The 12,444-nt window shown below is 41.6% G+C and overlaps 2 protein-coding genes across 3 annotated transcripts in view; one reads left to right on the top strand and one right to left on the bottom strand.

Annotated features, from left to right (window-relative positions):
* The window catches only part of zmat5 (zinc finger, matrin-type 5), a 28,005-nt gene extending 27,062 nt beyond the window's left edge, over positions 1-943 (bottom strand). Inside the window, exon 1 of one of the 2 annotated variants that reach the window (XM_060843684.1) lies at positions 635-943. In XM_060843684.1, the coding sequence (XP_060699667.1) occupies positions 635-761 (127 nt within the window). In that variant the 5' untranslated portion in view covers positions 762-943. The remainder of the gene's footprint in view (positions 1-634) is intronic. The other variant, XM_060843683.1, reaches the window with a different exon arrangement.
* Positions 867-6,217, top strand: LOC132827151 (cytochrome b-c1 complex subunit 9). The gene is made up of 2 exons (XM_060843685.1): positions 867-1,201; positions 5,898-6,217. The coding sequence occupies exons 1-2, from the start codon at positions 1,061-1,063 to the stop codon at positions 5,946-5,948; spliced, it is 192 nt and encodes a 63-aa protein (XP_060699668.1). The 5' UTR covers positions 867-1,060; the 3' UTR covers positions 5,949-6,217.
* Positions 6,218-12,444: the final 6,227 nt, after the last annotated feature.

The following is a 12,444-nucleotide window of genomic DNA, read 5'->3' as shown; positions in this document are numbered from 1 at the left end:
GTTTGTCCTATGTAGTGTTTTGTGCAGTCCTTGCATGGGATTTTGTACACTACATTAGTTTTGCTCATGCTGGGTATTGGGTCCTTCGTTCTGGTGAGTTGTCCGCAAATACAACCCAAACTCTGGGTCAGATATGTGGACGACACCTTTGTAATCATTAAAAACACAGAAAGAGAACACACACCGGATCATCTACGCCACACTCACAGGAATCCGATTCACGAGAGAGGAAGAAAAGGACAACCAGCTCCCATTCCTAGACGTGATGGTACAGAGAACACCAAGCGGAGAATTCAGCACGAAGATATTCAGGAAAGCCACACACACAGACCAAGTCCTGAACTATGAAAGCAACCACCCCAACACACACAAACGAAGTTGCATCAGGACACTCTTCAAAAGGGCCACAACACACTGCAGCACACCTGAACTACAAAAAGAGGAAGAACACCTATACAAGGTATTCACCAAAAACGGATACCCGCGAAATTTCATCAACAGATGCCTAAGGGAAAGACAACGGAACGAGGACATGCCGCAACCCAAAGGACTGGCCACACTCCCATACATCAGGAGCATTTCCGAACATTCCCCGGCCACCCCCAAAGGCAGAACCAACGTGCTCCATAGTCACCTCGGAAACAGTCGAACCAGAACTTCTTCGCTCTCTGATGCTGAACTCCTTGCAAGTGTTTCTTTCGGTTGTGGAGGTTATCTTGAAACGACCTGCCACAATAATCGCAGAAATAGGTTTTCCCCATCGCCGGCGAATCTGCTGACGCCGGTCACAGAGCAATTCCCTTGCCTGAGTAGACGGGGATGGGGGGGGTGAGCCGGCGCTGGTGAATCTGCTGATGCCGGGAGACAGCTTTTACCCAAACGGCGACCAGTAACGCTCCTGGAGTCACGCGCCGATGAGGGCGGGCTGCGCTTCGCGGTCCCTTTAACGGACATTGCGCGAGAGGGCCGGGACGGGCGTTTCGGTGCGAATTATATATATATATATAAAAACGCGCTGCCGTCATAGCGGAAGGTTACGGGAGGAGTACAGCGGCAGAAGATGGCGGTGCTGAGGCAGATTTACAACACGATGTTCAAGAGGACGTCCGTCTTCGCCTTCACCATCGTGGTGGGCGCCGTCTTCTTCGAGAGGGTCTTCGACCAGGCGGGAGACGCTCTGTTTGAACAACTTAATCGGGGGGTGAGTACTGGAGGGAGGGAGGGGAATAGTTCAGCGAATGTGACCAACGGTGAGGCCCCCGCAGAGGGTTCACCTTCAGCTGTCCTGAAGCCGATTTCCTTCCCCCGGACCGACCCATCATAGGTTTCCCTTTTTTGTAAAAAAAAATGAATGAATTAAAATAACTCCTGGAAAAACTCTGCAGCACCTGTGCAGAAAAATTCAAAGTTAGCATTTCGAGACTTGCAGGTGTTGGACTGGGCTGGACAAAGTCAGCATTCCTGATGAAGGGCTTATGCCCGAAACCTCATACTCCTGCCTGACCTGCTGTCCTTTTCGGCCCTGACTCTCCAGCATCTGCAGCCCTCTTCTTCTGGACAAAGTCAGAAGTCGTATGACACCAGGTTATAGTCTAACAGGTTTATTTGGAATCACAAGCTTTCAAAGCGTAGCCCCTTTGTCAGGTGAAGTCCCTGGAAAAGGTTAGCAGATCTGTGAAGATAAATCATCAGTGTTAATGTTTCTGGTCTGGTGACCATTCCTCTGTTGGACTATAACCTGGTGTTCTGACTTTCTTTAGAGATTCACATGATGTAAGCAGGCTGATGTTTATTTCCTGTCCTGAGTTGACTGTGAGAAGTTGGTGAGCTGTTTTCTTGAATCGTTGAAGTCTGTGCTGTACATAGACACGCAATGTCATTTAGAAAGGGAATTTCAGGAGTGACACTGAAGAAAGGGAAATTTATTTTCAAGTCAGGATACTGAGGAGCTTGCAGGGTAACTTTCAGGTGGTTGTGGTCATATATGGCTGTTGGTTCTGGCATCCTAAATGGAAGTGGTTGTAGGTTTCAAAGCTACTATGGGGGAAGCATGAGGAGTTACTGCAGTAGTTCTTGTAGATGTAAAGTACACTGCCATTGTGCATCAGTAGCAAAGGGAGTGAATGTTGGAGTTTGAAGATGTGTTGCCAACGAAGCAGACTGCTTTGTGCTGAATAATAATGAGCTTTGACTGTTGGAGCCACATCTACCCAGGCAAGTGGGGAGTAGTCTGTCACACTCCTGATGTATTTTTTAGATGGTGGTCAGGCATTGAAGAGACAGGACATGAGTTACCCAATGCAGAATTCCAAGCACTTAGCCACAGTATTTTGTATGACTGGTCCTTTTCAGTTTCTTATTAATAATAACCCCAGAATGTTGGTGGGGAGTTCAGCTGGGTAATGTAATTGAGTGATTGAATTCTCTCTTGCTTGGCCCTTGTGTGGTAAATGTTACTTGCCATTCATTAGCCCAAGCTTGAATGTTGCACGTCTTGCTGCGTTTGAACACGGACTGCTTCACTGGAGACGCAAATAGTCCTTAACATTGCTTCATCGTGAGCAAACATCCCACTTCTGTTCTAGTGATGGTGAAAAGGCTATGGATGGAGCAACTGAAGATGGTTGGGCCCAGGCCACTTCCCTGAGAAACTTCTGCAGCAATGTCCTGCAATTGAAGCAGCTGACTCCAACCACAACCATCTTCCTCTGTGTTAGGTATGACTAACCCATGGAGACATTGCCACTAATTCTCAATTTTCAATTTTGCGAGGGATTCTTGATGCTACACTTGGTCAAATGCTACCTTTATTTCAAGGGCAGTCATCTTTACTTCCTCCTTTAGTAAAGCTCTTTTGTCCATGTTTGGACTAAGTGTAACAACATCAAGAGGTGAGTGGGCCTGGCAGGCTATTGTTGAGTTAGAAACTGTGATGCTGGAAAAACACAGGCCAGGCAGCATCCGAGGAGCAGGAGAATCGACGTTTTGGGCATAAGACCTTCTTCAGGAATGTTGTTGTCTGGCAAGCTATTGTTGAGGAAATGCTGCTTGATAACACTGTCAACCAGACTTTCTGTTACTATGATCAAGAGTAACCTGCTAAGATTCTAATTGGCAGGGATTATCCTGCTCTGTGTGGAAAAGGCATATCTAGACAAATTTGAGTTGCCGGTGCTGTAACTCTACTTGTGGAGCTTGGTTGGTTCTCGGGCATAATTTTGGTACTGTTGCAGAAATGTTGTTGCTTTCAGAGCCTTTGCATTATCCAGTATTATCAGCTTTTTCTTGATTTATTATGTAGTGTGAATCAAATTGACTGGAGGCTGGCTTCTGTAAAATTGAACCTTTCAGGAGTGTACTGAAATGGGTTGTCCATTCAGCACTTTGAAGAAAGATGCATGCAATAACTTCAGCCTTGTCTTTTGTGCTGATGTGCTGGGCTCCATCATTGTTGAAGATGGGGATATTTGTGCAGCTGACTTCACCAGTGATAGGATTTTTGAGTTCACTAGACTTGTTTACTGGAGTTTTGAAGAGTGAGGGGTTCTCATTTGAAGCACACAAATGTCTACAGAGATGGACAGATTAGGAGGGATGATGTTTCCCCTGGTTAGGTTAGGGGGAAACTTCACTTTGGATGGTATACCTGTGAAATTCCACAGAAAGCTATGGAGGCTAAGTCACTGAGAGTATTTAGGGAAAATGTGGGGAAGAACAGGAGTATGGCATTGAAATATAGGATTGTCCATGATCATGTTGAATAGTGGAGTTTGGTTCAATGGACCAAAAGACCTACTACTACTACTATTTTCTGATTTTTATTTTGTAAATGTTATCGTGAGTACTATTCAGACATGTTTTCCTCAGATTTGCACAACTTGGTCATTTCTTCTCTCTCCAGCTGAAACAAAAAAATAGCTTAAAATAGTGAGTGATATTTTCACAGTTCAGTAAAAGATGATTTCTATACTCAATACTCTGACCAATAAAGGAAAGCATACCAATCGCTGACTCCACTTTCAAGGAGCTATGAGCCTGCACTCCATGGTCTCTTTGTTCAGCAACACTCCCTAGGACCTTACCATTAAGTCTATAAGTCCTGCTAAGATTTGCTTCCCAAAATGCAGCATCTCGCGTTTATCTGAATTGAACTTCATCTGCCACTTCTCAGCCCATTGGCCCATCTGGTCCAGATCCTGTTGTAATCCGAGGTAACTCTCTTCGCTGTTCACTACACCTCCAATTTTGGTGTCATTTGCAAACTTATTAACTGTACCTCTTATGCTCACATCCAAATCATTTATGTAAATGCCAAAAAGTAGACAAGCCAGGAAACTATAGACCGGTGATGGGCAAGTTGTTGGAGGGAATCCTGAGGGACAGGATGTATTTGGAAAGGCAAGGATTGATTAGGGATAGTCAGCATGGCTTTGTGTGTGGGAAATCATGTCTCTCAAACTTGATTTGAGTTTTTTGAAGAAGTAACAGAGGACAGAGCAGTAGATGTGATCTATATGGATTTCAATAAGGCATTCGACAAGGTTTCCCGTGTCTTTGGAAGTTTTTGTCACAGAGTTGTGAAGGCAGAGTTCTTGTGTATTTTTAAAGGTTCCAAGATAGATTTTTGATCATTAAGGGACCGCCTCTGGCACACAGGAATATCAAGAGGGCTGATGGCTTAAAATCTCACCTTTTTTGTGGGCCTGTCTGTCTCAACACACCGATATTCGGGGTGGCCATTGACACCTTCTGATCGTAACTATTGTTTTGAACCTGCTGACTATGCCAATATTGTCGTCCCAATCTCTCCTTTTCTTCACCCCCTTATTAAGGCTACAAGAAGCATTACTCATTTATATTATCAAATCTTATTTTTGCAAAGTGGCTAACCTACCTGCTTTCCCTGTTGTTCGTTATACTTCAGTGTCAAAGCTTGGAGGGGAAGTGTTGAGAGAGGTGGGTGAGGCAGAAATGTATTTTTTAATAATGAATTTTGCCTCAAACTTCAGTCCTATAATCCTCATCTTCTTAAAAATCACTGGAGTAACTGTGCAAATCATTAAAGCAAACGGCATATGCTACCATTGGTATATTGATACAGTAAGCCATTGTGTTGTAACTTTAATAAGTGACATTAGTTGTTGTCTGGGAAAGTTGTGCCAGCTCATTACTTGAAGATACCACACGGAGATATTACTAGGCAAATGATTGAGATACCTATTCAAGTTTTCAGTTGATTGCTGAATTTGAATTTACAAAAAAATGTTGAATATAAAACACTTAGCCTCAACTGACCTATTATATCCAGATTTGAGCATTAAATGTCAAGAAAAATGTGAAAGTATGACAGTGCAGAAGAGATTCATGCGAATGATTCCAGTTATACAGTTAGACTGGAGCAGTTGAGATTTTTTTTCTTCTTCAGAAAACAGAAGGCTGAGGAATTCAAAAATATGAAGGGTATGGACAGTGATTCCTATTAGAAGAAGGATCCAGAACAAGAGGGCATAGATTTAAGGTAATTGGCAAAGGAAACCAATCTCACCATGAGGAAAAACCTTTCCATACAACAAATGGGTCAAGGTCTGGAATGCAGTGCCTGAAAGTGGTGGACACAGGTTCAGTTGAAGGATTCAAGAACTAAATCATCTGAAAAGAAGAAAATGTGCAGGGTTACAAAGAGGTAAAGAAACTGCAATAGGTGGTTTGCTCTTTAATTGGATTGATGAAGACAATGGGAAAATGGCCTCCTTCTGTGCTGTAATAATTGTGATTTTAAATCCACTCTGTAGCTTGTCAGTTTACTTGAAATTGCTGCACCTGGTTCATGTTACAAGTTTCAGAAATAGTGACCCAATGAAATAAGAAATTTGAAAAATATTTTTCTCTATTTACAGAAATTGTGGAAACACATCAAGCATAATTATGAAAAAAGAGAGGAAGAATAATTAGAACTCAATACTGCAAGGTGTTCTCCATCTGGAATGTTGCTACTGTTGAACAGCCCAGTACTACTATGTCATCGACCAGGACCATTAACTTTATCAGATTGTTTGGAACAGTCCCTGGAAAACATGGATTGATACTGTAATGGTACAAGTGCTGGGCCCATTTGTTGAAAATTATTACTGGGAGATGTATCTAAAATTAAACAATTTATCTGCCTTTAATAATTTTTTCCCATCCTGATCACAAAATAAATACTTTCTAACAAGAATGAGGTGAGATTTTCTTTCATTTAAACAGTTTCTTAATTCAAGTTATCAATTAATCACTTTAATCTAGAATTGTAATATTTTTCCCTAGGATTAGATTAATGTAACATGCCTTTTAAAAATAAATAATTTTTCCTTCTCCAAAACCTGCTTAATAAATCACTAACCTAACTCCCTTCTGGACTGAGCTATGTTGGTCAACAGAGGTCTCACTTTCAAAACTGTTTACACGTCACTCCCGGGCTTTGTTTCTCGCTACTTCTCTAGCCTTGCGACACTTGAGTTTGAACGTTCAAACTTTCAGTTTAGCCTCTTGAGTATTTCCACTATTGCAGCTATCGCTGTCATTGCTTGAGTCCCCATATCTGGAATCTTCTCCTTTTTGTAGCCCTTTCCCACTATAAAACCTACTCATTGGCCCAAACTATGTCATTCGGCTTAATATCACTTCAAGTGGTTCACTGTCAAATCTTGTTTCTATTTCTAAGCAGTTTACGGAGATGAAAAATTGATTTTTAAAGTGAAGTTGCATTAATTTAATCCTGGGGGAAAAGATATTAAAATATTGAAATGCTAGATTTAAAAACTGGACAGGCTGATAATTTGCATGGAACATTATGTTGCAGCAAACATACAGGATACAAGTTTAAAATACACACCAGTAAATGCTGCTGCCTTCCAAAATCACATCATGTGAGGATATGGTATACAATAATCATCCAAACAGCATTAAGTATTTATTGCTGTCAGCCAAACCAGCTCACTAGTACAAAGCAAATGTAAAAAAAAATCAAGATCAATCTCTCCAGCTTCTTTTCTTCACTAATCATGTTAATTATTCTATGCCACCTCTGTTCTCAACTACAATTGAGTTCATAAACTGTCAATTTTAAAAACTGAATCTATCTCCAAGAGAAAGTGTACAAGCTAAAAGTTAATGGTAAATGCAACAGCTCAAATCTTTAAATTGTTTGCAGCAGTAAGTCCTATTAATTAGCTCTAGTTATTAGCAGTTTCTTCTCAAATTATAGCTTTAAATTCTTTGGATTTCAACTTTGTGAATACCTCTCATCAGATTACTGACCCTGTCACAGGTCTGAGTGGCACGGTGGCTCAGTGGTTAGCACTGCTAATCAGCCCAATCAGCTTTTAAAATTTCTTGCCTAATACTGTCAAAATTGGCCTTCCTTCAATTTAGAAATTCAACTTTTAGATCTGGTCTATCCTTTTCCATCACTGTTTTAAAACTAATAGAATTATGGTCACTGGCCCCAAAGTGCTCCCCCACTGACACCTAGGTCACCTGCCCTGCCTTATTTCCTGAGAGTAGGTCAGGTTTTGCATCTTCTATAGTAGGTACATCCACATACTGAATCAGAAAATTTTCTTGTACACACTTAACAAATTCCTCTCCTTCTCAACCCCTAACACTATGGTAGTTCCAGTCCATTATTCTTACAGATAACTGAAATCTCCTTACAAATTTATCAATTTCCTGCTAAGTATTAGGGGGTCTATAATACAATCCCATTGAGGTGATCATACCTTTCTTATTTCTCCGTTCCAACCAAATAACTTCCCTGGATGTATTTCCAGGAATATCCTCTTTATCAACAATACATCTTCCCCCTCCTATCTTGCCTCCCTTTCTATCCTTCCTGGAGCATTTGTATCCTGGAGCACTAAGCTGCCAGTCCTGTCCATGTTTCTGTGATTGCTATGATATCCCAGTCCCATGTTCCTCACCATGCCCTGAGTTCATCTGCTGTCCCCATTTAAACTCTTGCATTGAAATAAATGCAGTTTCAGTCCTACCTTGTTCTCTGCTTTCTCCCTGCCAGCCCTGACTGTTTGACTCACCTTTGTTCTCAACTGGACCTGTCTCAGATTTGATCTTTTTCCTTACTATTTCCCTGGGTCCCACTGCCTCACCTTACTAGTTTAAAGTCTCCCGAGCAGCTCCAGCAATTCTCCCTGCCAGTAATTAGTCCCCTTCCAATTTAGGTGCAATCCGTTCTTCTTGTACAGGTCACTTCTACCCCACAACAGCTTCCAATGATCCAAAAATGTGAATCTATTCCCGTACACGAGCTTCTCGGCCACACATTTGTCTGCTCTGTCCTCCTATTCCTATCCTCACTAGCTGATAGCACTGGGAGTAATCGAGATATTACTACTCTTGAGGACCTCCTTTTTAAATTCCTCCCTAACTCTCATCTGCCTTCAGAATCTCAACCTTTTCCCTTCCTATGTCGTTGGTGCCAATGTGTACGATTACCTCCTGCTGGCCTATCTTTCCCCTTGAGAACACCCTCTCTGAGACATTCTTGCTCTTTGCAACAGGGAAGCAACACACCTTTTCTGATTTTTCACTGCTGGCCACCGAAACGTCTGTCTGTACCTCGGACTAGAGTCCCCTAACACAATCAATCACTTGAAACCTGACGTACCCCATTACATTGAAGCCAGTCTGGATACCAAAAACTTGGCTGATCGCGCTACATTCCCGAGAATCCATCACCCCCTACATTTTTCAAAACCATGTACTTATTTGAAATGGGATTAGCCACAGGAGGCTCCTGCACTCCCTGCCTACCTCTCTTACCTTTCCTGAAGTTAACCCATCTATGTGACTCTGTATCTGAGACTTCTCTCCCCCCCCCCCCCTTCCTATAATTGCCATCCATCACATTCCCTTGCTCTTGTACAATCCTCATTGCCTCTGCCTCTCCAACCCATTCGATCTAATAGGATTTGAAACCAACAGCATTTATTGCAGATATAATCCTCAGTAACCCATAAACTCTCCCTAAACTCCCACATCCCACAAGAGCATATCACTCTACTAAGGGCCATTTTTTTGCTGCTTTCAATCTACAGACCCAGAAAATAGCACTATTGTATTCCTCTACAAAACACTGCTCCAGGTTAAATTAATACTAATGGCTTATATTTGAAGTTTAATCAAGAAAGAACCCACTCTACTCACTACTGCAGACTTATTTTAAGGCCGTGCTTATCTGCTTTTGTGCTAAAACCTCTTCCAGACAGGTTCCTCCTAGATCAGTTGTGAATTTCACGTTTTTAAAAATTTCCTAGAAGCATTCCGATGTCCAGCAATACATGAATTCAATAGCAAAGGCAGTAACTGCTAACTCTCAATTATCTATGTGGGTTTCTTTCTCTTTCTCTCTCCTGCACTGACCTCACCACATGCTTCCTTTGTCTGTTCTTCTCCCTTTTAAAAGTGCTGTTGTTTTGACTTTTTTTATACCCTGTTAATTGTGCTTAATTATAAAATACTTTCTGTAAGGTAGAATAGCCACCTAGAATAGAAATAGCATATCTCAAAAAGTAAGTCATAGATTTATGGCACAGGTTAATGTAAAAATATGCCAACACGTGAAAATGCTTCCAGTAATATGGCTTTCATTTATTGGCATCTTTTTACATTAGCATATACTATAAAACCACAGCCAAGCTTTTAAAACTGTTTAGTTTTGTTACTTAAAAGTATGCAATGAGCTTACCTAAATGTGTTAAGCAGCAGGCAGAGTGGGAGCGAGGACCAGAAGGCTGCTGGAAGGTGAATCACAGATTTAAAAACTTCTCATGAATAGACAGAGCACATGCTGAGCAGTGAAGTGATATATTTGGGTGGTTCTGTTACCTGAAACACTGCTTAGGTACTGTCTCCCACCCCACCTCCTCTTACCAACAAAAAGAATTGTGCGTCAGATTAGTAACCAGTTTTTAAATTTTATTTTAACGTGGTCTTTTTGGGAATTTAGAATAGGGAGAATGGAGGTAAGGGCAGTTGAACGTTCCTCCTGCAGAACGTGGGAGGTAAGGGTCACTACTAGTGTCTTCATCTGCGAAAGTCCACTCAATGCCAGCTCCTCAAACTGAGTTAGGGAACTGGTGCTGGGTGAACTTCAGATCATTTGGGAGGTGGGGGAGGTTATTTGAGAGGAGTTAGAGAGGTAGTCACATTTCAGGTACAAGACGACAGGTGGGTTATAGTCAGGGGTTGGAAAGGGATCAGGGGTTGGAAAGGGAACTGGCAGACAGTGCAGGGACCCCTTGTGGCCATTCCCCTCAATAACAAGTATGCAGTTTTGGATACTGTTTTTGGGGGGGGGGGGGTGAAACAACTTACCAGTTGTAAGCCATGGGATACAGGTCTCTGGCACAGAGTCTGCCCTCGTTGCTCAGAAGGGAAAGGGGGGAAAAAGGGTAGAGCATTAGTCACTGGGGACTCTTTGGTTAAAGGGACAGATAGGTTCTGTGAGAACAAGAGAGACTCACAGTTGGTCTGTTGTCTCCCAAGTGGGGGAAACCATTTGCTAATGCTCTTCAGGAGGGTTTAAACAATTCAGCAGGGAGATGGGGGTTTGGAACCTAAACTGTAATTCCAGTGTCCAGGAGGTGGAGAGTAGTGAAGTCAGAAATAAGGTTTCAAGGTTGCAAGAATGCACCAGCGAGCAGGAAGGTGGTTTGAAATGTGTCCACTTCAATGCCAGGAACATCCAGAATAAGGTGGGTGAACTTGCAGCATAGCTTGGTACCTGGGATATCAATGTTGTGGCCATTTTGGAAACATGGATACAGCTGAGACAGGAATGGTTGTTGCAGGTTCTGGGATTTAGATGTTTCAGAGATGGTAGTAGAGGGGGAGGTGTGACATGATTAGTCAAGGACAGTATTACGGTGGCAGAAAGGACGTTTGAGGACTCGTCTACTGAGGTAGTATAGGCTGAGGTTAGAAATAAGGAAGGAGGTCACCTTGTTGGTAGTTTTCTATAGGCTTCTGAATAGTTCCAGTGATGTAGAGAAAAGGATAGCAAAACTGATTCTGGATAGGAATGAGAGTAATAGGGTAGTTGTTATGAAGGGCTTTAACTTTCAAAATATTGACTGGAAATACTTTAGATGGTTCAGTTTTTGTCCTGCGTGTGCAGGAAGGTTTCTTAACACAGTATGTAGGGGCCAACAAGTGGCGAGGTCACATTGGATTTGGTACTGGGTAATGAATCCAACCAAGTGTTAAGATTTGGAGGTAGGTGAGCACTTTAGTTATAGTGATCACAATTCAGTTATGTTTACTTTAGCAATGGAAAGGGATAGGTATATACTGCAGGGCAAGAGTTATTGCTAGGGGAAAGGCAATTATGATGAGATTAGGCAAGTTTAAGAATGCATAGGATGAGGAAAGAAACTGAAGGGGATGGGATATGGCAACTGTTTATTACCATTTCCAGCAGAAAGTAGATCTATAGCAATGAAATCTGAATAAATGATTAAGCCTTAAATGGCCTGTGAAGAGGGTTAACCAAGCCACTCCATTTTTTCAGGACATCTAGGGTTGGAAAATAAATATCAACTGAAAAAAGAAAAACTGCCACACACTGACCAATGGCTGTCTTTATTTGAAAATTCCTCATGAACATTTATATTAGATATTTTAAATTGCACTCTAATAAATTGGTTTAAGTAAAGACGGTAGATTATGTAAATATTCCAAACTAAAAAGGAATCAGATTGTGCAAAACAAGCAATAGTGCACTATATAAGTGATGTTTCTGATGTTGCTGTGGCCTCAACAATAAAGAGTTAAAAATTATGAATTGTGGACATTGTATCTACAGTCTGCATGCTGAAACTATCCTCAATTTAAGGAAAAATCTATTTCAACCTTCATTTCATTTTTGCTTTCACATTTCAATGATGTCATCATAATGCAACTGTGCTCTGCCATGTATCTGCATCAATATCTTCTCTAAAATAAATCATGAAGCAAATGGTTAAGATGTTTTCAGTTGTCCGAAATGTCGAATCTCCTGTTCCTTGGATGCTGCCTGACCTGCTGCGCTTTTCCAGCAACACATTTTCACCTAGGCTGATTGGGTCAAGTTGTGCAGATCCATCACAGCACACAACACTAGTGAAAGATCGGACAGCAAAATGTATGGAAACTTTTTTGGGGCTCCAAAAATTCTGGTAATACACCAAAAGAAAACATTCAAAAAATATCTTTTCTCATTAAAAACAAACTTTCAATCAACGCAGTTGTTAGGTTTTGCAGTAGTTCAATGATAATGGTTAGAGGTGTTAAATATATTGCAGGCAGACTCGAGCATAATCAAATAAGCAGAGGGACTGCAACATTCAGCAACTCCGTTTCAGTATCAGTAAATAAGCAAAAGATGACAACTCCAGCTATGCAAGA

This window comes from Hemiscyllium ocellatum, chromosome 24, assembly GCF_020745735.1.
Source record: "Hemiscyllium ocellatum isolate sHemOce1 chromosome 24, sHemOce1.pat.X.cur, whole genome shotgun sequence".
Taxonomy (NCBI): Eukaryota; Metazoa; Chordata; class Chondrichthyes; order Orectolobiformes; family Hemiscylliidae; genus Hemiscyllium; species Hemiscyllium ocellatum.
The sequence above is the reverse complement of the archived record's forward strand: the minus strand, read 5'-3'. Positions and strand labels throughout refer to the sequence as shown.